Here is a 23539-nt window from a genome sequence, read left to right on the forward strand (position 1 = left end):
ATGGCTTTAATAGCCCAGTCCACTCTGGGGTTATATGGCAGCATAGTTGAGAGCACCGCAATGCTTCCTTATGGAGGGAGGTAGAAGCTGACCTATTGAGTTTACCTCTTCCCAATCACTTGTGTTTGGCTAATGTTAAAAAACAAACACAAGAAATTGCATTGCCAGAGACATGATAGGGGAGTGTACCAACGAGGATTGGAGAGGATTTACCAAAGCACGATCAAACAGTCAACAGACAGTTTCAGTTACTCCAATAAAATGGGATACAACAGTGCTGTACGGGATATTTATCAAGTGCTTAAAAGTACCTTTACCACAGTCTTTTACCAGCAGTTCAGGGAAGCTGTAAGAGAGAGTATCAAGGCAGGACATATGGTATTATCAGGGATGTAAACAGAAGCAGCACACTGCCACATCCAGATCCCCTCAAAGATTTACATTTTATTACATCCGTACGTTGCTATAAGATGTACACAAACTGAAGTCACTCTGGTACATTCATCATGTGTGGGTGAAGGATATTATGTCTCAGTCTGGCAACTGTACTGTAAATGTATATCAGACATGTTTCTTTAATTTGTAATTAGTTCAATTACTAAAAAAATAATAATAACAATAACCCTGCAGTCAAATGTATCTGTCGTATCTGATTCCAGCATTATTTAAAATACCCAAGGTAAAAATACTCATCACACATACTGGCGCCTTCCAGAATGTTATGTCATTATAGATACTGTCAAATTGGCTTTATATGTTTTAAACTATCAGCAGCATTATTTTGTTTGAGCTAAAGCTAGTTTTACCCACGTCTTTAATTCATATTGCATTGTGTTTTGCTGATCATGTGTTTTGTATGTGAAATCTTAATCTGCAAAGTAACTACTGGGTGGTTGTCAGATAAACCTTCTGAGGTCAAAAGTACAGAGGCGCAGTGGAATAAAGTTTTAAAGTGTACCAGGAAATGAAAGCACCTACTGCCTCTGTGTACTCGGGGGAAAAGTAATAAAGATTCTTTAAAAAAAGATAAACACACAGACAGAAGAATGTAAGAAAATAAAGGAGCTGCAACTCACGTTAATCCTTCAAAGGAAGCTATGAGGGAGGAGGAGAACCATCCCTTCTTTATCTTTATTTATTGGATTTTAGATACGTTCTCCTGTAATTCTCATCACAAATATATTCATTCATGAGTCTGTGTGTGTCATTACTTGTCAGGACTATTTCATCAGGTTGTCCATGTGGAATGACAATGATTCAGCCATTCCAGTAAGTTGTTTGTTTTTTCTTCTACTTATGTTTCAATTTACTGGAATTGCTATGATAGCGCTTTATAACATTCCCTCCCATTTATATATTTTTATTGCTGGGACAGGAGTGGCAGTGTTGTGCTCTAAGTCATAAACCAAAGTCTACAAGATTTTAGGATTTAGTAGATTACTGGGATGAACGTCATTGTGCTTGATTATATTCATGTGGTTTATTTATACATATTTAGGTTTTTTTTACCTCCTTATTAATGTTAAGACATTCTGTTCAACCAAATGATTTTCATCACGTGAGCCTCATCTCCTAAAAAAAGAAGCCCAGATCACCAATCGGCCCCACCTCGAGGCTGACATTTGATTGTTTGGTTATTCACTGACTTTATCTTTCTAAGATGGTGAACATGGTGTTCACTGTACTTGCTAAAGATTAGCATGTAAGCTTTGTCAATGCCGCCATGTTAGCATGCTGATGATGAAGCAGTGCCTTGTCTAAGCTTCACAGAGCTGCTTCACAGTGCTGCTTGCATGTTTATAAACTTGTTATTCACAGAGATAATTTCACTTAAGGGTTTTAAAAGCTTCAAGTACAGTTTTTGAGGATATTTTAGTAGCTTATAGAAGAACTACATTTGCTTATTTGTCATTGTCTTTTATATTTCAAAAGAGCTGTCAAGCATCACATTAGCTTCAATTGTTAGCATGCTAACATGCGAGACTAAGAAGCTGAACACGGTGAGCATCATTCTCTCTAAATGTTAGCATGTTAGCAATTTTACTGTATTCAAGTCGTGTCGAAATAAGTCTGAGGAAATTATGGTACAGGAGTTGCCAAGTTGACACCATATGACACTGAAACATGGCAGATCAAAGTAAATATTATGTTGATGGCAAGATACTTTTATCATGTGTTGTGTTCTAAATTTTGGCTCACATACACACACTTAATCTGTAATATGGTATTTTATGTTGTAATCGTTGAAATGGTGCTCCCACATTCCAACTTGACGCACATGAACACACTAAAGTCAGACGTTGTCAAACAAGACACTACTTCACTACTATAGTTTTAATCACTTTTAGTACAATGTTTTGAGGGTATTCAATATTTTGGTTACATATTATAAAAGAACTAAATTAGCATTTTAGTAGTTCTTCACTGTTTTTTATATTTTCCAAAGCACTGTCAAGGAATCACATGCTGTACTTTGTATAAACTGCTAATTAGCTGATTAGCTGATTGTTAGCATGCTAACCAAGATGGTGAACATTATAGCCTACCTGCTAAACATCAGCATGCTTGCATTGTCATTGTCACCATGTAAGATAGCTGGTGTGAGCATTTATCCAAATAAATCCCATTATTGCAGCTAGTTATGACAACTGAAGATTTTACAAAGAGTGGCGACTACCTTTGAGCTATATTTTTCAATTGTTTACAACATTAATTACTTTTGTGGTATCGGAGGTTTCACAGCCCAAAGACCTCTGTTGACAGAATAACTGCTGTTTTGTTTGGAAGGTGCACAACACTTCTTGCATACATGTTCACCCTCATTTCAAACTTCAGCAGTATTCAAAAATATGCTTTGTGTGATGCTTTCTGTCAGAGTAAGGAGGTGTAGGGCCATCCGTGCTGTTGTTATTCGGCAAATGTCTGATTATGAATGAACCCAGTGGGTACAAGGGAAAATAATCCTTTGTGTGATACCATTTAATTAGGAGGACAACAGAAAGGGAGGGTGTTTTATTGGGAAGAGCTCATTAGGGAGCCACATGAATCTGTGCTCTCTGAAAAAGGCATCGGTCCACTGATTGGTTCTGATGAGACATGTTTTAGAAAGTCTCGGTCACGTTGGGTTTTTTTCTCTCTATGGACGCAAAGAGTCTGCTGCTTTGCCATGACAACAGAAGCACCCATTCAAACAACAGAGCAGTTCAGACGCCCATGGGTTCTGGTATGGGGACCCAGGATGGCACGATGCCATCTATCGCTGGTGGCAGCCAATGATGAAGTGAGGAGTTGTCACTCGTCACTACTCGGGCTCGAACAGCAATAATGTAGCCATGTGTGAGAGCAAAGAGTCAGTGGATATTTTGAGTTTAGCAGAGTCGATCCATTTCACTTTAGTAAGATTTTTTGGGGTGTTTTCTCAGACAAACACGCACAAGGCGGAGGTTTAGTGCTGTGTTATTGGCTGTGCGTTTCCAGTATGTGTTAATCATTTATGTTTACAACTGCCAGGCGATAAACTGTAGGAGGAAGAGGAGCCAAAGGTCTCATTTAGACATCAGTAAAGCAGAAGGTTCTCCATGAATGTCGTTCGGTAAGTTTGACAGTCGCATTTTTAATTATATTTATCTTTTCTTAAGTATCATCCTGTAGTTTTCAGTCTACACATAGCATGGTGACTATCACAAAAATAACAAATGCTAATTTTCTTCTCATTGTATGTGTACCTGAAACATGTCCTATGCTTTTTACTCTGACATGGTCAGACATCTTGTTCTGTGCTATGTAACTGCTTTATTGTTAGAAACGCCGTACATTTAACAATTCACAGAAACATGGAGATACGAAAAGCGATTCATCAGCTGAAGTCACAGCATTAAAAACTGTTTATTTGCTTAATTATAATAAACTCACTGCTCATGAATCTACCAGTAGAACAGATCTGAAATATTTCTTTTGTCTGTACACCAAATAGAAACAGAGGAACTACTGGTAAACTTAAGTCAACCTTAATAATGAAAACAAAGACTGATTTACATGAACTGAAAAGAGTTCGCAACATCTTTCAAGGGGTCTCTCCCTTCAAATAAAAGTTACTGACTTAGTTTGTCAAGTTGAATTTACAAACTGAATCATGAAGACTTGATTTTGGTGTCCTGGGCTTTGACTTAATGAAATCAATGGGCTCTGTTCCCAAGTGAATGTAAGGTAAAAACTCAAAAACACAAAACAAAGCAATGCATCGTTTTGCTCATGATTTATTAAAATGTTTCAAAAGTCTTGCTTAATTTGGAAAACATGTCATTCCACATGATGCAGGACTTTATCTAACTTTATCAGTATTAAAGAGGATTTCATGCAGGGCAGAGCTGGCACTGCCTGGAATGAAACCTTCCAACATGTTTTATGGTACTGTTACGGGTGTGGCCCTCTGCAATATGCTGTTAGATTTCAACTAATCAGAAATCAGAACAGTTTTATGTCCAGTAACTGAAAACCTTCAAGTAACTTAAAACAGTTTTGGCCAGCTGCAGAACTTGAATACGACTGGTTACGTCTGTCATGTTAACTCAATTAAATGAAGACGGTCAAACACCTTCCTCATTTAATTGAGTTAACATAAAACGTAACCATAAGGTATAAAATGTTTTGATTTCATTAAAAGTCTATATCTTCTGTCACAAATTGTCTGGTAGAGTGAGATGAATGAAATGAATGAATAACTGTCTAAATACTGTATAGATATATTTTTGCTCTACAAGTACAACTGCAACTTACGATTATTTGCATTATCGATTATTTTTTGAGTTGTTGTGACTTTTTCAGCTGGTTTTGTCCAAACAAAACAAAACATATTGAACTTACAGTAAAATCAGAGAAAAACAGCAGGATCCTCACATTTGAGAAATTGGACACTGAGTTGATTATATTTTTTTGTGCTGTCAGGCTGTCAGTCAGTTGGCTGGGACTCACCATTGTGTATGATACTGAAATATCTTATGTTACTGAACTATTGACTGTGAACCTTTGAACCTTGATTGCTTTGAACATTTGCCCAGACACTGGCGGATGCCAGAGGATGATTCCTACGTGCTTTGGTGATCTCAAGACTTTTCCTCTAACGCGGCCATGAGGTTTATATTTTTTAGTTTTCACAGAGGTGGAGGAAGTCTTCAGATTCTTTACTTCAGTAAAAGTACTAATACCTCAAAATTACTCATTCTGCAGTAAAATGGAAAAATGGATGTGTATAACTACTGTTGTGGATGTTTAAAGTTGAACTCATTTTCACTATGCTAAATACACTTGGGTAGTTTAATCTACAACAATGCATCATATTCTATAAAATCATCCTGTTTGTAGCATCGCTGTTCTGTGAGAAAAACATATCTGAGCTCAGCAAAACAGCCTGTTTTCAGTTTTATATATTTTACAGCTAGACCAAGACAGTTTTAAAATAGTTCATTTATCTTTAAGCTGACGATCACCATATTTGGAGTTACATGGTATTTACTCAACAGGAACAGTTTGGAATTTGTAACGTGAAAAGTAACTGGTAACTAAAGCTGCTAGACAAATATGGTGGAGTGAAAATATAAAGTGTAATATTTTCCTCTGAGGTTCAGTTGAGTAGATGCATAAAATCAAAATGATTAAAAAATGTGCCTCCTATAGTGTCACTGCTTAACAATTGTAATAACTGTATTGATCATCCAAAACTTCCCACATCATTTTCTGTTTATTAAGTTATCGATAAATCGACTGATGATATCCACTTTACCTCCTCTTTCTTTTCATTCACAGACATGGGGGGGATCACAGGAAGTATTTTGTTGTGCCTACTTTGTCTTATCAGCTTAGCTAATGGTGAGTGTTCAGATCATTTTACCTTTGAATTATGTAATTAAGCAATTATGTCTTTGAATCACCACTTAACAGTCTACTTAAAATGTCTCCACAGCAAATATTGGTCCCTCTTTCGGTGATCCGTTTTTTGAAGTGTGTGAAGACACCCCCATAGGTATGTGTGTGTGTGTGTGTGTGTGTGTGTGTGTGTGTGTGTGTGTGTGTGTGTGTGTGTGTGTGTGTGTGTGTGCACAACATAAACTATTTTTACCTAACTTTTGTGAGATGATTCCTCAACAAATACTGCAAACATTTATATGTGTTGCACTTGTACTGTCACAGGTGAGCTTGCGTTTACTATACGCGCATCAGACCCAGAGGGTGACCCACTGACCTTTACACTCAGCGGGCCCGATGCTGGATACTTTAGGGTCAACCAAAACACTGGGCAAGTTTATGTCCGTAGGACTCTGGATAGAGAGGTATGGTTCAGGGGAAGTGGAGACCCTCCAGTTGTCAAAAGTCTTGTTTTGATTCTGTGTGTATTTGTCCTATCAATTTCAATTTCTTAATTTTTAATTTTCTTTATTCTAGAGCGGTACTGTACTCAAGCCAGTCGCCACTGTCTCTGACGGTTTCACTTCGGTAAGTGACACTTTTGTTTGTGGAAATCATCCATTTCATTGTAGTTTGTTCATTATATTCACTGAGTTAATGAATATATGTCTTTCGTATATTGTCTTTCAGCGAGAACAGGAATTATCAATAGTATTAAATGACGCCAACGACAACAAACCCATATTTCAGCAGGCTTCATACGATTTTTCGTACCCAGAAGTAAGTAAAATATATTTAATTAAATAACTCTCTAAATACTCTAGCATGATATGTTTCTGGTTTATATAATGTCAGTTAACCAGGTACTCAGAGCCTCTGTGAGAAGAAAACCATCCAATCCATTATCAAAATGAACTTACACATTTTGTTTTTCTCCTGTTTTTTTCCACATCTCGTTCATCAGAATACTCCCGTCGGTACATCTCTGTTTAAGGTGCATGCCACTGATGCCGACACTTCAAATGCCGGTGTTGTTCAATACAGAATTGACAGTGTAAGCTTCCTTTGTAAATCATGTAATTGATTGATATTCTGATGTTCCATTAACTTCATTGAAACATAATTTACACTGTCTTTTCCAGGTTACTCCAGAGGCTGGAGTGAGTTTGTTTAGCATCGTACCAGCAACTGGTGTAGTCTCATTAGCTGGGTCTCTGGATTATAATGGACTGAGTGGTTTCTATCAACTGAAGATTATCGCGACTGTAAGTATTTGGCTTCAAGATGAGTTTGTGTTGCATATTTTTACCCTTAATGATACTAACAAGGGGAAGTGGATCTAGTTGCAAAGCGTCTTAAAGCGTATTAAAAAGCATATCAAAACAGACAGATGGGGAATGCAGAGATGCAGGACCAGACAGTTTGAGAAAACTTTTTGTTTTGTTTTGTTTTTTTGGTACAAATGCATGTAAACTTATTCAAGGAGTAACCCAAAAATAAAATTATGAGCCTGGAAATGATCATAATATTCGACCCCAATCATTCTTAAATGATTAAAGGGTAAATTAAAATATGTTTCCAGGTTTTGGGGAGGACAGCTGCCTATTTGAAAAAAAGTATAAGTAGTATTAAAGTTTTTGTGGCTCCAAAGGAAACTCATTGTAATATGATAAACTGCCTCTAGTGATGTCACAATTGGCCCAGTTGCTGCATATTGTGCCAAAGCAAGTTTATCCCTCCTCCCCAGTCCCCCGTTGCCCTATACTCACACTGCTCCAGCCACAATCGGGCCTTAGCGTGGTTACCTCTTGCACATATGTCATCACGTCATAGCGCAGCTGCAACACAATGGAGAACAACACAGAGAACATGACTAAACTGTCGCCTACATTATCCATAATGCAAATTAGCCACTGAGATAAAACGCTGGGGGCAATGTATCCGAGTACATGCAGTTTCCTCTGACGCCACAAAACGCTTTATTCTACTTTTATCACATATGCAGGAGTTCTCCCCAAGACCTGTAAACACACTTTAAAGTGTAAAATTTGTGGAGTTACCCTTTAGTTATTTCCATATAGAATTATTCAAGTTATCACAACATATATTGCAGAGAATCAAAATATTACAATGTTGTCGATCGATTTATCTGATGATTTTTAATTATTACTGTATAGTCTGTAATCATTATGTGGGAATTTGAATGTCCTTGTGTGTTCCCTAACAGGATGGTGGTGGCAAATGTTATTCTGACAACATAATCTCCCATTCAAGCATTGTTTTCGGCTTCATTACGGTTGAGGACATCCCAGACCTCGACCCTCAGTTTGTCGGTGCTCCCTACGTAGCAAGTGTCAAAGAGGATGCTGCTGTGGTGAGTGCTGATTGTATTTAATCAGTCCAACACTGGAAAATGTGATTAACTGCATTGATTTCTATTGATTTCTAAAGAGTGAATGAAAAGGAAATGAAGGTTTTACTGCCATTGTGTCACCCAGTGTATTCAGTTTAAATGTATATTGCTGTAAATTGTGGTCTGGCAATCACATTGGCAGTAAGGCTGCTTTGAGTTGTTTGTAAATGAGGAGAATTGTAAACGCATCCCTGTTTGGTTTTCTTTTCCAGGACCAGTCTGTGATTAGAGTGACCGCTTTAGACCAGGACAAAGGAATCAATGATGCCATGGTCTACACCATTGAAGGTGAGCCTCATCAGCTTGGATCAACTGGTTGTTTCCACTTAGTCAGTAAGTGATACAAGTTTGTCTTTTTTCACATTCTCTGACAGCGTCCACAGTAGAGGGAAACCAATTCAAAATCTCCAGGACTGATGGCATCATATCTGTGGCGTCTCCGTTGGACAGAGAAGCAATTGGTGACACTGTTACCCTGACTGTAAAGGTACAGGTTGTTTTCTGCTCCTCAACAAAACATCAGTTTCCTCCTTCCTTCTTCCTATAGATATATTTTGACTTTGCCTACCTTTTCCATCATGACAATTTTGTTTTTCAATTTTAAACTCAACATGATTTAAAGGAATAGCTCAACATCTTGGTTCTCCCCAAGCTTTAAGGTGCAATATATAAGGAGTTTAGTTCAATTCACCCAAAAATGAAAATTCAGTCATTATCTACTCAGCCCCACACTGAAGCAGATAGGGACTTGCTTTAACGTGTAATAAATAAATAAATAAAATAAAGCTTGTTGCTGTGATCCAAGTCTCCAGAAGCTCTATGGTCCCAGAAAAGATTATTTACACGCTTTCTTAAACCAGAATCTTTACTGTAGCTGTTCAGCTAAGAGCACACACTGAAAGCAGAGGCACAAGCTTGACCATGTGTCAAGGATGTAAATAAATGAAGCTTTGCCTCAATTAATTCATGACACAGTAGTCATACACCCCAGCTGTTGCCAGCTGACAGCTGCCAATCAGATCATTGCTAACAATCGGTCACATACCAACCATAGCTATTCTTACCACAAGGCGGCAGGTGATGGTCATGTGACCCAAAAAACTGACAATTTTAGTCTTCTTCAATATTCAGAACCTTGTGAAAATAGGAGAAGATAAATGTTGAGACAGTTAAATTGTTATCTTTTGTCAAATTTCAGGCAACTGAGTCTCAACCAAACATAAACGGAGGCCTTGCCAGCACCACAACAGATGTACAGATCAACATCATCGACGTCAATGACAACCCCCCACTGTTTTACAAGTGTGAAGGCCCAGAAGACAAGCCCGTCTGTGTGATCGCGACTCAGTTCACTGGGGAGGTCTTCGAACACACAACAGGGTCTATTCCCATCAACATGATGGTCAGAGATCTGGATAAGGTGAGAGGGGGAAAAAAAAATCCCAAAAAATGCCCCCTAAATGATGAGGCATGACCAGCTCTGAGTAACGTTAATGATTTTCGGCTTTTCACAGACTCGCAGAACTCAGCTTACCCTGCAGGGAGCTGAAAAGGACATGTTCTCTGTGGAGCCAGCATCTACCACATCAGACAGCGTCGTTCAGCTTCTGGTCAAGCAGCCCGATAAACTGGATTTCGAAAAAATACAGCAAACGGTTCTGCAAGTAAGAAAAGTTAAAAACAGGCCGTGGGTGGCGTCCTTCATCTTTAGCTTGTGATATTTGTAATTTTTTAGGCATTACCAGTGTGCAGTTGTTCTTATGCTTATGTTGTGATGCAGGTGATTGCAACAGATGAAGACAAACCCACCTTCAGTACCACTGCTACGGTTACTATTACCATCAAGGACGCCAATGACAACAGCCCCACGTTCCCACAGGACACGTATAAGTTGACGGTGGCTGAGCACTCTCCTGCTGGGACAACAATAGCAACCATTGTTGTAGGTCCTTTACTGTCTGGGGTCTTACAGTGCTAGAGCTTGCATGTCAGAAACGCCTGAGGAACACGCATTGCTTTTTTTTTTCCCCAGGCAGAGGACCCTGACACAATGGATCAAGACCAGATCACCTATAAACTTCTACCGGAGAGCATGTATGTGAACACCTGAGCCAGTTATTCAGATTATGTGAATATAGCCGTTGTCTGCATTTTGCTAACTGCGACACCCTTACTGACCAATCTCTGTTTCAGACATCTGTATTTCGACGTTGAGCCAACCACGGGTGCAGTTTATGTGAAAAATGAAACCCTGTTGGATCGTGAAGTCAGATCTCTGTATTCAGCAACTCTGCAGGCCAGAGACACAGGAGGCAAGCCCGGCACCACGGTGCTGGAGATCACTTTGACTGACATCAACGACCAGGCTCCAGTATTCAACAGAGAGTCTTACCTGGAGTTTGTTCCAGAGGATGGACAGTTTGAACTTCAGATCACGGTAACACTCAGAGAGCAGTTCATATTTCCCATGTCAGTGGTATTGATGCCGAAGTTCCCTGTTTAATTATGAACCTAAACAGGTTTTACACTTACTTATACTTTAACTGTGTGTTGCTTTGGACAAAAGTGTCTCCTAAATGCCCAATAAATAAGCGATAACTTAATTTTCTCAATTTTAGGGATAGAGGAAGTGGACAATTCTGATGACAAATTTGGGGTTTTCTTTTAGCCTGAGGTTGCTTGTTAGTGTATTAATGTAGTATGTAATTGTGTAACACCGTCAAACTCATGATGGGCCAGAGATATCCTCCTTTTGGAGCCTAACATTACCCACATTGCAACTGCGCTGACAATTCTCCATTTGCACAATATAGTGTGTTATGTATCCACTTTAATTTACTTTAAGTTAAAAGGGGTCTTGTGGGCATTTTTTAAAAAAACAAAACAAAAACAAAAAAACCCGACTCAAGTGATGTCACTTGAGGCAGTTCCCCACACTTCACACAACATGTCTGTGCAGCATTTTTCTTTCTATTCTTTAGTTGTTTTTTTTTTGTTTGTTTTTTTACGAATGCAGTTTGGTGAGGGCCCTCTCCTGCTTCAACAAGACAACACAAAGCAAAGTCCAGAAATAACTTGTTTTCCCAGGTTGTTGTGAAAGAACCCATCCAACACCTTTGGGATAAGCTGTAAGGCCTTACCACCCAGCATCAGTGGTCAACCTCAGTTTTGCCACTGAAACTAACTTTAATTTAATGAAAGTAGCTTTGGACATTACACATGGGTGTCCACAGTTCTATTTATGGGCATTCACATGCGTTGTTGTATACTTGCAATACTAGGCCAAAAATATAGTTTCTGAACCTTTTCTTCTAATGTCTCTCATTTGGAAAGGCCACTGATGCAGATGAGACGGATTCGGCAAACAGTCAAATTGTGTATGGAATCAAGCCGAGCGAATACAGCAGCAACTTCACCATCAACCCTGACACTGGTGTGCTAAGAAACCAAGGTACACTTGATCGTGAGGCCTTAAATCCAGACCTGGATGGGAGGATCGAGCTCATCGTAACTGCTACTGACAAGGGTTCTCCCCCATTGTCCAGCACTGTCCCAGTTATCATCAATGTCGAGGTAAGTCTTCAGCAGTTTGTTACAAATTATTGGTGCTTCTGATGCTGCCACTCCTGGTGAGGATGATAACAGTCTTCTTTTGATGTAATCCAGGATGTCAATGACAATGTACCAGAATTTGAAGCCTCCTTTTACACTTTCTCAGTCCAAGAAGGAGTAAAAGGTCAGTTTTTACTCCGAGAAGCATGTTCAAGTGTTCATTACTGTGAAGCTGAAGTTTAATCGTGTTTTTCCTTCCCATCAGGTGCAAAAGTTGGATCGGTTTATGCCAGGGATATGGACCAAACGGTAGACTTCAACCGCATTTCATTCAGCATTAATGGAGGCTTTGGCAGCTTCATCATTCGCTCCTCTGCAGTTAAGCAGGGTTACAAGGGAGAAATCTCTGTGGACCCAGACATTGAGCTTGACTACGAGGGCAGCCGCAAGCATTACACGCTACAGGTTGAGGCAGCAGATCTGGAGGGCGAGACAGCTTCAGTGACGGTGGAGGTGAAAGTGGTGGATGTGAATGACGAGAGGCCCGAGTTCGTGCCAACTGGGCCTTTTACAGTGAAGGAGAACACAACCATCGCTGGGTCTGTCGGGTACTTTGAAGCAAAAGACAAGGACGGGAATAATTCCCTGATCTATGAGCTAGAATCCATGACGTGCAAATGCAACGACTCTTGGACACCCTGCAGCAGCTTCATCCTAGAGCCAACGGGGGAAATCATAGTCAACCCAGCGAAAGAGCTGGATTATGAACAATGTGACCAAGTGCTGATAGAGGCTCAGGTGGTCGACAAGTTTACAGAGAAGGGATGGAACAACAGTGCCACGACAGGTCAGCAGTGGGTTGTTTAGAGACTGGAAGAAGAAAAAAAAAAAAAAAAAAGAGCACAAAATGGTTGAATACAGACCTAAACAAACATCTCCCGTCACTTTACTAATCTTTTCTTTTCATCATTTCAGGAGAAGTAGTGATCAACATCGAAGACGTCAACGACAACGCGCCAGAATTCATTCACACAAAATCCACGTTTGGTGAGTTTGTATTTGAGATTGTGTGACTCATGACTCATTAAACTGACACCTGTCCACTCCCACACCGCTCGTATTACTCTCCCACGTCAACAAGGATGTTTTATTTAATCACACTGAATTTGAGTGATGTTAAAATAATGTGAAAGCCTCCAGCAAGTTTCCAAAATGTTTGTCTGTTTTTTGTCAACATCATAACATTTAATGCTGATTTCTCCGCTGTGGATTTTAGTTGTGGTGTCAGAAAGTGCAAGTTTGGGGACACAGGTCGCAGAAGTCACTGTGAGTACGACTGAAGAAACTAATAGTGATTTCAGCTTGTTAATGAGATACGTGATATGAAGTCTGGACATTTGTGCTTGTGTCTCTCGCTTCTCTCAGGCTACGGACCGTGACTCTGGAAAAAATGGGGAGATTAATTTCAAAGTAACATTGGTTAGATTTGTAGACCTCAATAATGTAACATCTGACAAGAAGCTGCTGTTCACTGCCGTCACCACGCAGCGGCAGGACATCTACGTTGGACTTATTCAGTGAGTACGAAGTCATCGTGCTGCCGCACCACATTCTGATCTAAACACGTGTTACTCACAGGTTTGGAGTTTACGTTTTGAACTTGCCTGCTGGGAACGGGCTCATGTGGCCAAAGGGTCAGGGGGCCCCTAGACACCCCCTAAGTGAAAGAGATGCAAAACATCAACAAAGAGACAAAACAACAACAAAGAGACAAACCAGCTACACAGAGACACAAAACAGCTACTAAGAGAGGCAAAATGACCACAACAGCGACAAAAAAAGAAACACCAAGAAGACACAAAAAGCACTAAACAAAGACACACAATGACAACAGATCTGACCTCAAAGAGACACACTGTGACTACTGCAGACACTCACAGTTTCCTCCACTTTCCACAGAACTACAGAGCCACTTGATTTGACACTGCAAGGGAAATATCTGGTAACAGTCACTGCAACTGACACCGGCGGCCTCTCCGCCCATACCGTGCTGGAAGTGAGTGACCACAATCATAAAGCTAGATTTCTATTCACGGCCCACACTGTGCTTCCCCTTCTCATTTGCTTTGTTTTTTTTTTTTTAACGTGCAGATTCTCACGGTTGATCAGTCATATAAGGTTGAACTTGAATTTACGACTTCAGAGGCCGAGGTTGAGCGGGACCGTGATGAAATCGTCAGGTGCATACACAAGTCATTTTCTTCATTTCATTTATTTAAGCTTTACATCTGTTGTGTGTTTGTTTGTGAATAGGTATTTTCTCTGATCTCTGATCTTTCAGGGCTCTCACAGCTGCCACCAGCGCTGCCGTTCAAATTATTACAATCAGGTCGAACAGTGCTCCAGAATCGAGGTAAGTTCTGTGTCACATCACCTCTAAGTGTAAAGCACCACACATCAAGATACAGTCTGTGAAGATGGATACAGATCATAAGATATTGGCTGGGGCTGACATGAACACCTGAACTTGCAGACTGTTGTCCACTAGGTGGTGCCAGTGTCACTGTAAACAATCACATAGTTGGGGATGAATTATTTGCTGATAATTCAGCAGCAACACCAGAGGAGTTTTACTTTTTCATTTGAACAGCACAGAATAGTTGATTCATGCTCACCACTTCAAGTGTGTAAGCAAGTTTTCTTCCTCTGTCAGGGCTGAAGGTAACACTATTGTAGAGGCATACTTCATCTACCCCAACGGGACGGCTCTCGACTCTGCAGAAGTGGAGAAGAAGCTCTCTTCACCCCAGCATTACCTCGTACTGGGACAGCTCGGCCTCATGAACATCGTAAGTTGTGGAGCTGATGTTTATTTTTCAGTTCTTTTCTTGTGTTTTTGTCTGTATCGCTTTGTTGGTTTGTTTGTCGGTAAGATTATACTACAGAGCGGATTAGATGGAGGATGGGTCTCTGCCCTGAATAGACTCCATGAACTTCTGGTGTGGATCCGGACAAAGGGGACAGATCCAGAAAACCTCTTCTGACTTTCATTAACATTGCGATATATATAGTCATTTAAGTGGCTGTGACTGAGTGACAACAGTCTGATGTGGATTCAATTAAAAATCTTAATCTGATAGATTTAAATATATTTTCTTTGATATTACATTAAGCTTGATGTATTGAAACAAAGGGGCTGCTGTGCCATGGCAGAGGTATGCCCGCCACTGAATTCTTGTTTTTGTGGTTTATAAATGTTTCACAAGCACTTTGTTAGATCTCTCATAAATGAAACCTTATATGGTCCGAAGACAAGTTATTCTAAAGATGAATTTCTAACTCGTGTTTCAGGGGAAGGCTCCTGAGCCTGAAAAAGAACTGGACTCCATGAAGTTCATCCTGCTGGGCATGGTGGCAGGCCTCATCATTGTGCTGGCTGTCCTCACCACCTCCCTGATGTGCACTCGCAGGAAGTAAGAATTAAGTTTAAGCACAGGATCAGACACGATGATGAACTATTAACAACACAGTTTATCCCAAAGTATTGTTGATCTGGAAACATTCAATCTGTTAGCTAATCCACTCATTTCGCTCTACAGCTTCAAGAGGAAGCTGAAGGCAGCTAAAGCCATGAACTCTGCATCCATGGTGACTTATGACAACCAGAAAAGTGGCCCCGTGGTGCCTGGAACCAACAAATACACCATGGAGGGGTGAGGAGGCAACCAGATAAACCAGTGAGTAAATAATATGAATATATTTCTGACTGCGGATTGTTGTTATTTGCTCACAGGGCCAATCCTGTCCTCAACCTCAACATCGACACAACCATGATCTTGGACATGGACGAGGAGAGCTCGGACGTGGACAAAGTCAGGTAAAGAAAAGCTCTCTGTGACTGATCTCCACCATCTGTTGATAGCAGTTAATATCTCGGTCAACGCAGTTTGACACGGCGGTGGCTCGCAGTGACACGGGACCTCGTGCTCCGCTCTGTAGCAGTCCTGGTTAATAGACTGGGAATGTTTCCAGGTGAACATTTTGTCCCAGTGTGCTCACTACGGCATGCTGCGATGAAGAACTGCCTCCCGACATTGGCATGTGACCTTGATTGAAATCAAAAGCTCAAATACTGACTTGTTGAAGTAAAACACTCTTGGTGAAGTGATCAGCTTTGGATTTTTTTTTTCCCCTGTACAGCCTCAACTCCCTGGAGTACAACGAAGACATGGACAGGGAAACGACAAATGGCATGGTGAGTTTTCACACTTCACAGTCCCATAATCATTTGTACTAAGTAGAATATGGTCTAATCTTAAAACATGTCTCCTCATCAGCACGTGATCATGGAGGAGGAGGGCGATGACGGGGAACCGCCAGAATACATTGAGCCTCTGGGTGCAGCGCTGGCTCAGCTGGGCCAGAAGAAAGGCTCCAACAAAGCTCAGAGGGGTTATACTAACCCTGCGTTCAACACTACAGACCTGTGATGGATGTGTAGAAGAGAGACCTCAGACGGACACATGTTGCTATCAGGCCCACCAAATATTGATGGCACTGTTTGACGTCTTCAAGAATCCTTTACTTCTCACTGATGGTAATTTATTATTGATGGTATGTGCACGATTCATTCAGCTGATCATGTGACACTGAAACTATACATAATGCTCATATGGAAAATATGCTTTGTTGCTCTCTTCAGTTAGATGAGAAGATTTATGTGCGTCTAAAAATGAAGCTACATTAGCATCAAGATTGCAAACACAGCTAACAGCTATAATCTGTACAAACATATCAAACTTTGGACCGACCCTGATTTGCTGTTTCCTCCATTTCCTGTGTTTATGCTAAGTTAATTCTAGTAATAGTCTGCTATTTCCTGATGAGCAGTTAAACAGCTGTTCATTTCTTGATACATTTAAAAGAAACTTCCTCAATAGTTTCTGCCTAGCTTCTGCTGATCATTCCAACTTAACTTCCATCTAGTTTCTGTCTATTTTCCCCTCAGCAGGCCAACTGGTTGGAAATGAATTTGGAATAATTAGCAAAAGTTAAGCAAAAACTACTTGGAAGTTTCCTGGGAATGTATGAACGAAATCACCAGCTTTTCATTAACTTCTTTTTGGAAAATATATTATTATTATTATTATTATTATTATTAACACTGGGGTCATTTTCAATAAAGTCTTTTAATTACTGTCGTAACTTTGGGTTATTTCAAAGATACATCAAATATGCTGCTTGGTAATCACCATGAAAGTTTTAGTCTGTAAATCTTTTCATCAAACTCCCAACAAGAAAGCTGATAACCTATTATAACTCTGGAACTTTTCATTAAAAAAAAATGTCTTGATCTTATCTAGACAATGAAAAATTGAACAGAAAAACAGAAAAAAACAATTATTTGTTGCACATGTCAATCACTTTATTTGTGTTAATATATTAAGCAATTGTTTAAAAACTGTTTGGTTTGCTTTGAAATAAACTGTATTATAAGTTATGTCAACACTCAATGATTATTTTCTTGTTGCAACGAGAAAGAAAAAATCCAAAAAGAGTAAAAAGAATATTGAATCAATGTTGAAGTATGAATGAAAGTCTTATTTATGACTCTTTAATCCTATACATGTTCTGCTTTTGGGTTTGAGATACCTGTTGCTGAAATAAAACCTCATGCAGGTGAGTTTTGAACTCCCTAAAAAAAGAAGTTTTTATTCTCTACTGACATCTAAATGAATGTATAACAAGTGCAATCTGTGAATAAAATCGATTTCTTCAAATGTGCGTCTTATCCCACTTTTATAAGGGTAATGTGTGAACACCAACATCACTGACACTGTAACACTTTAAAAATAAGTTTCATCACAAACTCAATCACTAATAGTGGCGTTAAAGTACAGTAAGTATAATGACTAAAAATACCCTCATACTCAGGAGTTATTACTTTTCTCAAATGATCTCGATTGTGCTCGTCGTCGGTACATTTTTACACTTTTTTCACAATACAAACAAGTCAAAACATTGTGCCCAATGTAAAAAGCAGAATATAGGACATAGAAAAGCCTGCACTGGTGGTAAGGACTCCTTGCACGCAAAACACACATCAAGGCGACATTTAGGCCGATTTTAACTTCCATACATTAAAAAAAAACAGAACGGCCCTGAAGCTGTCACTCTGCTATCGTCTCTCGCCGCTGATTGATTACGATGGCTTTTCATTGTTTGAGGTGCACTTTGAAAAAAAAAAAAAAGCATCAGCAGCTAAAATGACTCACGGACGACTGAATGACTTGAGTTTATGACGACACCGATACACCGGCCTTGTTTCTCCAAACATGGAACATCAAGAAAAAAAAAAAAAAAAACACAACGTGAACTCGTCTCGTATGGCTGATTGTCACCGATCAGTGCTCCGCGTCAGAAAGAAAATGCTCTTGTGCTTTTGTGTCTCATGTGAGGAGGTGATTTGCTTCTCAGGGCAACATCACTCTGAAGTAAATCGGTGACCGCTCTGTGTCACAGCCGTCAGACCTGGTTCTCCAGCACAGGGTGTGTTTTCTCCCAACTAGCTGCCGTTTTTCTATCTTATGTCACTCAGTGGTGTGAGCTTTGGAGCAGCAGTGTGGCTGCTGCATGTTCTCCATCATCTGGCGGAAGGGGTTCCTCCTGCGTCGGCTCACCTCCCCGTCCCCCCTCTTCCCCGCCCGGCCTTTACCTGAGCCCCCCTGCTCCGACTCTGGAGAGAGGGGCACGGCTGAGGGGTTGAGCGGAGGAGGCGGGGGCATGGAGGGCTGCCTCTTCTTCACCTGTTTCTCCAGGTGCTTCTGGATGGCCGAGCCCAGCACAGTCACCTCCACCACTGCCCCGTACACCTCCCATGTCATCCCCTTTTCATCCCAGCTCACCTCCTGCACCGGCTCCTCGCACTTCTCCTTACAATTTCTCCCCTCTTCAGCTGCTGCAACTGTATTCTCATCAGCAACCTTCTCCTCCTCCACCCCCTGCTCATTTTTGTCCTCCTCCTCCTCCTCCTCCACTATCTTCTCCTCTACGCTGGCTCCCTTCCTGATCTCGGGGAAAGTCGTGATGGTGGGCGTCCTCGGGGTCATGGGTGCTGTAGCTACAGAGCGATACTCCACCTGCTGACCCACCTGCATCTCAGCGTCTTTAGTCTCTGCAGTCAGGGCAGCACACCTCCCGAGGGAGCTGGGGAAGCAGAAGGCCTGGTCCCCCTCAGGAGGGGTCATGGGGCTGGTGGCCGCAGACTGACACTGCACCACCTCCAGGCTCACCTGCGTGCGGACGTTGTGGCAGCCGAAAGGAGCTGGTGATTCAGGGACGGCAGGCTTCGTCACGCAGACGTTCTTCAGCCCTTCAGCTTTGCCACGTTCCACTTCCGCTTTCGCTTCTGAGGCGTCTTCAGTTTGGTCTGGTGGAGGGTTTGTGTTTGAGGAGTCCTGTGTTTCTGTGGAGGTGTTTTCACTCCCGTCCTCCGTCTTTACATCCCCGCTGCTTTCTCCGGGCTCCTTGTATTCATCGATTTTCACCATCCCTGTCTCCTCCTCTCCCTCGTTGTTGTCATAGTGGGTCACCATGATTGTAATGTCTTGATCCATGCTTCCCATCCTCTGCTGCTTGCACTGCTGATCGCCATCCTCCACAGTTACGTGTGCATCCATGAGCCCAGCAGGAGGGCAGCTGGTGGGGCTCTCTGGAGTTGCCTTAGAGCTGAAGTTCTCACCCAGCTCCTTCGATGTGGCGACTCTCTCAGACTCTGCCGGACTCTGTGTCTGCCCCCTGCTCTTTTTCACCGTCTCTCTCCCGATAAGCTCTGGGAAAGCCGTGGAGGACGGCGTCTTTGGGGTCATGGGGGACGTGGCAACGGAGCAGAACTCCACCTGATGACCCACCTGTAGCTCTGCGTCTTTAGTGTCAGTTCCCACCCCGACGCCAGCTCCGGTTTTCCCAAAAGAGCTTGGGAAGAAGAACGAATTTGTGCCTTCAGGAGGTGTCATGGGGCTGGTGGCTGCAGAGTGACACTGGACCACCTCCAGGCTGACCTGTGTGCGCATGTGGTGCTGGCCGGCAGGAGCTGGGGAACGTGGATCTAAGGGGCCTGGAGTTGCTGGGACAGCCATCGAGATGTTCTCAATCTCTGCTCCTTTTTCTCTGCCATGATCCATGTTTTTATCCTCATCCTCATCACTCAGGAACTTGTTGGAGATTGTCGTGCCGTTGTGTATTCGATCAGCGGCAGGCTGTTGTGTCAGAGGGATGGCTCCTATAGAGCCTGAACGATTGTCACAAACCTCTCCTGAGAGCTCTTGGTCTTTGGGTATCAGATCTGTCTGTTCAGCATAGCTGGCGTTCATGTGACGTTCTGGCTCACAGTCCCCTGGACTTGTTGACTCTTGACTCGTGTTAGTCTGATCTCCCTCAGGTTCGGCGCTGCCATCTAAGCCGCCTGGACGCTCTCCATCATCTTCCTTCTCACAAGTCTTGTGGTCCTCTGTGAGACCTTTCGTCTCGTCCTTTAGACTTCCCATTTTGCCTCTGCATTAAAGTGGTGGATTACCTGCAGGGCAGAACACAACACGGACACACTGTTGGTGCAAACTGTAACCAGTAACTATAACAACAAGGGGAAAAGCGAAGGTTTGAGTATGTGATAAAGAAAAAAATATTCCATCATGCGGTACTGATGTCAAGAATCCAAACACTGTTACATCACAAGTTACATCACCGCTACTATCAGATGGAAATGATCACGTTTATTCGGAACATCATGACACTGTAATCTGGGAGATTTGTTATGTTATGATCTTTAATCATTTAAAATCATTTAACTGTTTGGTTATATGTAAGATTGTATCTTTATACCCTAAAAATATAAGGCATAGTTCAAAGTCTAGTTCTACTTTAATCTGTCATCATAATAAACAAAAGTCATGCGCAGGAATCAAGAGTTCCTCAAATTTCAACTATGAAAACAGCGTCAAACAAATAATAGGAAATGAGAAGCAACAGACGTACCTCGGTGGTCCAAATCAGACTAAAGTCTCTCCAAAACTCTCCCTCAAATTTGGGTCAAACATCGCAAATCTCACTGTCGATCGGCACCCACATCTGTCCGTTTGCCTCCCCTTGTTGATTGATAGTGATTGCAGTGGCTCCAGGTTTGTCTCTAGAAGAATCTATCTTAGGCAGCCCTCGCTCTCTAAGCTGTGGCTGTGTCTATCGAAAAGCTTCACATTTCTAGTTTCCCTGGAAACCACAGCCGTGTGCTGGCAGTGTGTGGTAATGTAATGACAAAATCTCTGTTCAGCTCCCTAATCATCAGTAAATCATAGTAATTAACTCCAGGTTCTCATAGCAACACAATGGGCGACCGTGTGTGCAGAGATTAAACTTGTGAATTGGTTGAACTGGCTTCGGTGGAGAAGTTTCTCGGAGAGGCATGAATTGGAGATAAAAGCTTTCATGTCACTACTGAGGATCAGCAGGAGTGCTCGAGAGGGGAGGGTGGAGTATGCAGAAGAGGGATTTGTCCTCTCAATAATGCATGACTACTTTTAAATAAGAATGTGTCAGTGAAGGCCACACTGACCACTCTCAGAGTAGAGAATCAGTGTACAATAGAAGATACATATATATACAAAAAGGCACTTCCTCCGAACCATGTTTCATTTTGCGGAGTTAGCAGCTCATTACAGGACCGGGAAATTAATGTTTACCCAGGATTTTGGGGAGGAATTTTGTGAACCATGAGCAGAAAGTGAGCGCTCTGCTGCAGCAGTGAAGATGAGAACAGGGGGTATCAGCTGAAGGAGCCTGGAGGGCGCAGAGCTGCCTGCCTCCCACACAAACAAACACTTGTAAGTCTTTGCATTCGTCCCTCCAACGTCTCCGCTGTGAGATGCGTATTTCTCTAAAGCCTGGCTAATTCGAACTGGCCCTCGAGTAACTGTGTAGAACCGGGGTTAGTTACACATTTCCCTAATTTTTTGACTCTTTCCTTCTTTTTGGTTCGACTGTAGCGGTGGGCTGCGAGCTCACCCAGAACACTGTGTACCGGCAGAAGTATTCTCACCGTTAATTCAAAGGCCTCCACCAATCCCCGGCCGCCACAGAGATCTGTTGCCTAGCAACCGCATAGTGTGATAGAGGGAGGTGTGCGGGGCCAAGGTAGGCATCTCTGATCATCAGGAGCCATGAGCCTGCCAAAGGCCGGCCTCTCACCGACAATAATGATTTGTTGATGAATTAATAAAAGGATGCAGCAACTAATAGCGCGGCCTCCACTGTGAATGGCAGGATAACACATTTAAAAAGAAAACCTGAGAAACAAGTTGGTATCTGTTTTTATTTCCCAAAATAGTCACATATAATGAAATCTATAATAGAGCAAGTACCACAAAGAGGAAAGTAAGAAAAAAAAAGACAATTCATAAAGATTTCTTTTGGAATGTGAGCTGTGTGGAGATATATAAACTCTATACATCTTTTGATCAGGGTGTTTTTTTTTTTGTTTTTTTTTTTTCTGATGCCAACATACTTCCTTCCCAACACTGTGACTCGTGTACAGCCCGTCTGATCAGACAAGTTGGCTCCAGCTGGAATTGTTCATGTTCGCAGGGATCACTTGGTGTCCAGTTTCTGTCCAAACTCCTTGATGGTGTCTGTGGCCTTGTCCGCAGCTTTTCCTATGGCTGTTTGAGTCTGTCTGCCAGCTTCTGAAGCAGCTTCAGAGACGAAGATCAAAAAAGCATCACCATTAGGCCTATGAAGTAAAGACTATGAAAGTCACATGCAAAATATTAACTTTAGCTTTATGATTCTACTCCTGTAACATTTAGAGGATTCCATATCTAAAGCAACAGTTAACATAGCTTAATTTGAATGACTTCTTTCTTTCTATAGTCCCGAATCCCAGTGTTACGCAATTGTTAAATCCATTATGACTTTAATCCACTTTCACTTGTTCTGCTTGATTTCAGCTCAGAGAGATGAGTCAAGTCTTCAGACACTGGAGCTTTTCATGTCATTTTAGGTGTTTATCTTTCATCTGTTTCATCCTTTTGAAAGCGTGAGTCATCTTGACTCGAGCTCCTGCCTGCTCACAATAACACAATCCACCATCACATCATGAAGCTTTAAAGGCAGAGGGAATCTGCACTGTACCTGTGCCGACTGTTTCTTTGGAGGAGTCTGCCACCTGCTGCACAGCGTCTTGAGCTGCCTGCACTGGAAACACATCACAGGGACGTTCATAATTTAAGCTCTTGGTTAAAACTCTCTCTGAATGGCTTCATCTGTACATGTGAAAGACAATTTTAAAAGTGTATGAAAGATGAAAAATAAAATGATCAAGTCAAAGACAGATCGACCCCCTGTTCTCCTCTACCTGCACTGTCCGTGACGCCTTTCGCAGCCGAGTGGCTCGTGCCTTTCAGGCTCTCAAATGACTTCTTGAACGAGGCCATGGCTCCGGTCTCTGTCTCTGTCCCCGCTGCGTCCACACATCCGTCTGAACCGACAGCGGAGGGAGCGGCTGTTTAATACCCTTTTTGAGCCCGACACCGGCGAGCCTGCACGTTCCAGACGGATTAACCCGAACAAAACCCACCAAAAGAGGCCCCGCTCAGACTGGCATCCCAGCTATGGCGGCGTCGT

The 23539-nt window shown here is 41.8% G+C and overlaps 2 protein-coding genes across 2 annotated transcripts; one reads left to right on the forward strand and one right to left on the reverse strand.

The window, feature by feature from the left end:
• Positions 1-3501: 3501 nt before the first annotated feature.
• cdhr2 (cadherin related family member 2) lies at positions 3502-17646 on the forward strand. The gene is made up of 31 exons (XM_037077591.1): positions 3502-3592; positions 5803-5865; positions 5960-6019; positions 6187-6326; positions 6439-6489; positions 6592-6681; positions 6866-6955; positions 7044-7166; positions 8129-8275; positions 8527-8602; positions 8689-8801; positions 9513-9734; positions 9829-9978; positions 10095-10256; positions 10347-10408; positions 10508-10751; positions 11648-11887; positions 11981-12050; positions 12132-12713; positions 12842-12913; positions 13143-13192; positions 13292-13443; positions 13826-13922; positions 14018-14106; positions 14208-14279; positions 14580-14715; positions 15218-15339; positions 15466-15579; positions 15660-15743; positions 16067-16121; positions 16204-17646. The coding sequence occupies exons 1-31, from the start codon at positions 3583-3585 to the stop codon at positions 16354-16356; spliced, it is 3891 nt and encodes a 1296-aa protein (XP_036933486.1). The 5' UTR covers positions 3502-3582; the 3' UTR covers positions 16357-17646.
• On the reverse strand, positions 16997-21143 carry LOC119007736. The gene is made up of 2 exons (XM_037077592.1): positions 20900-21143; positions 16997-20441 (listed from the first exon to the last, which is right to left on the reverse strand). Exon 2 carries the CDS (start codon positions 20410-20412, stop codon positions 18457-18459), a length of 1956 nt encoding a protein of 651 aa, XP_036933487.1. The 5' UTR covers positions 20413-20441; positions 20900-21143; the 3' UTR covers positions 16997-18456.
• Positions 21144-23539: the final 2396 nt, after the last annotated feature.

Source organism: Acanthopagrus latus, chromosome 18 (genome assembly GCF_904848185.1).
Source record: "Acanthopagrus latus isolate v.2019 chromosome 18, fAcaLat1.1, whole genome shotgun sequence".
Classification (NCBI taxonomy): domain Eukaryota; kingdom Metazoa; phylum Chordata; class Actinopteri; order Spariformes; family Sparidae; genus Acanthopagrus; species Acanthopagrus latus.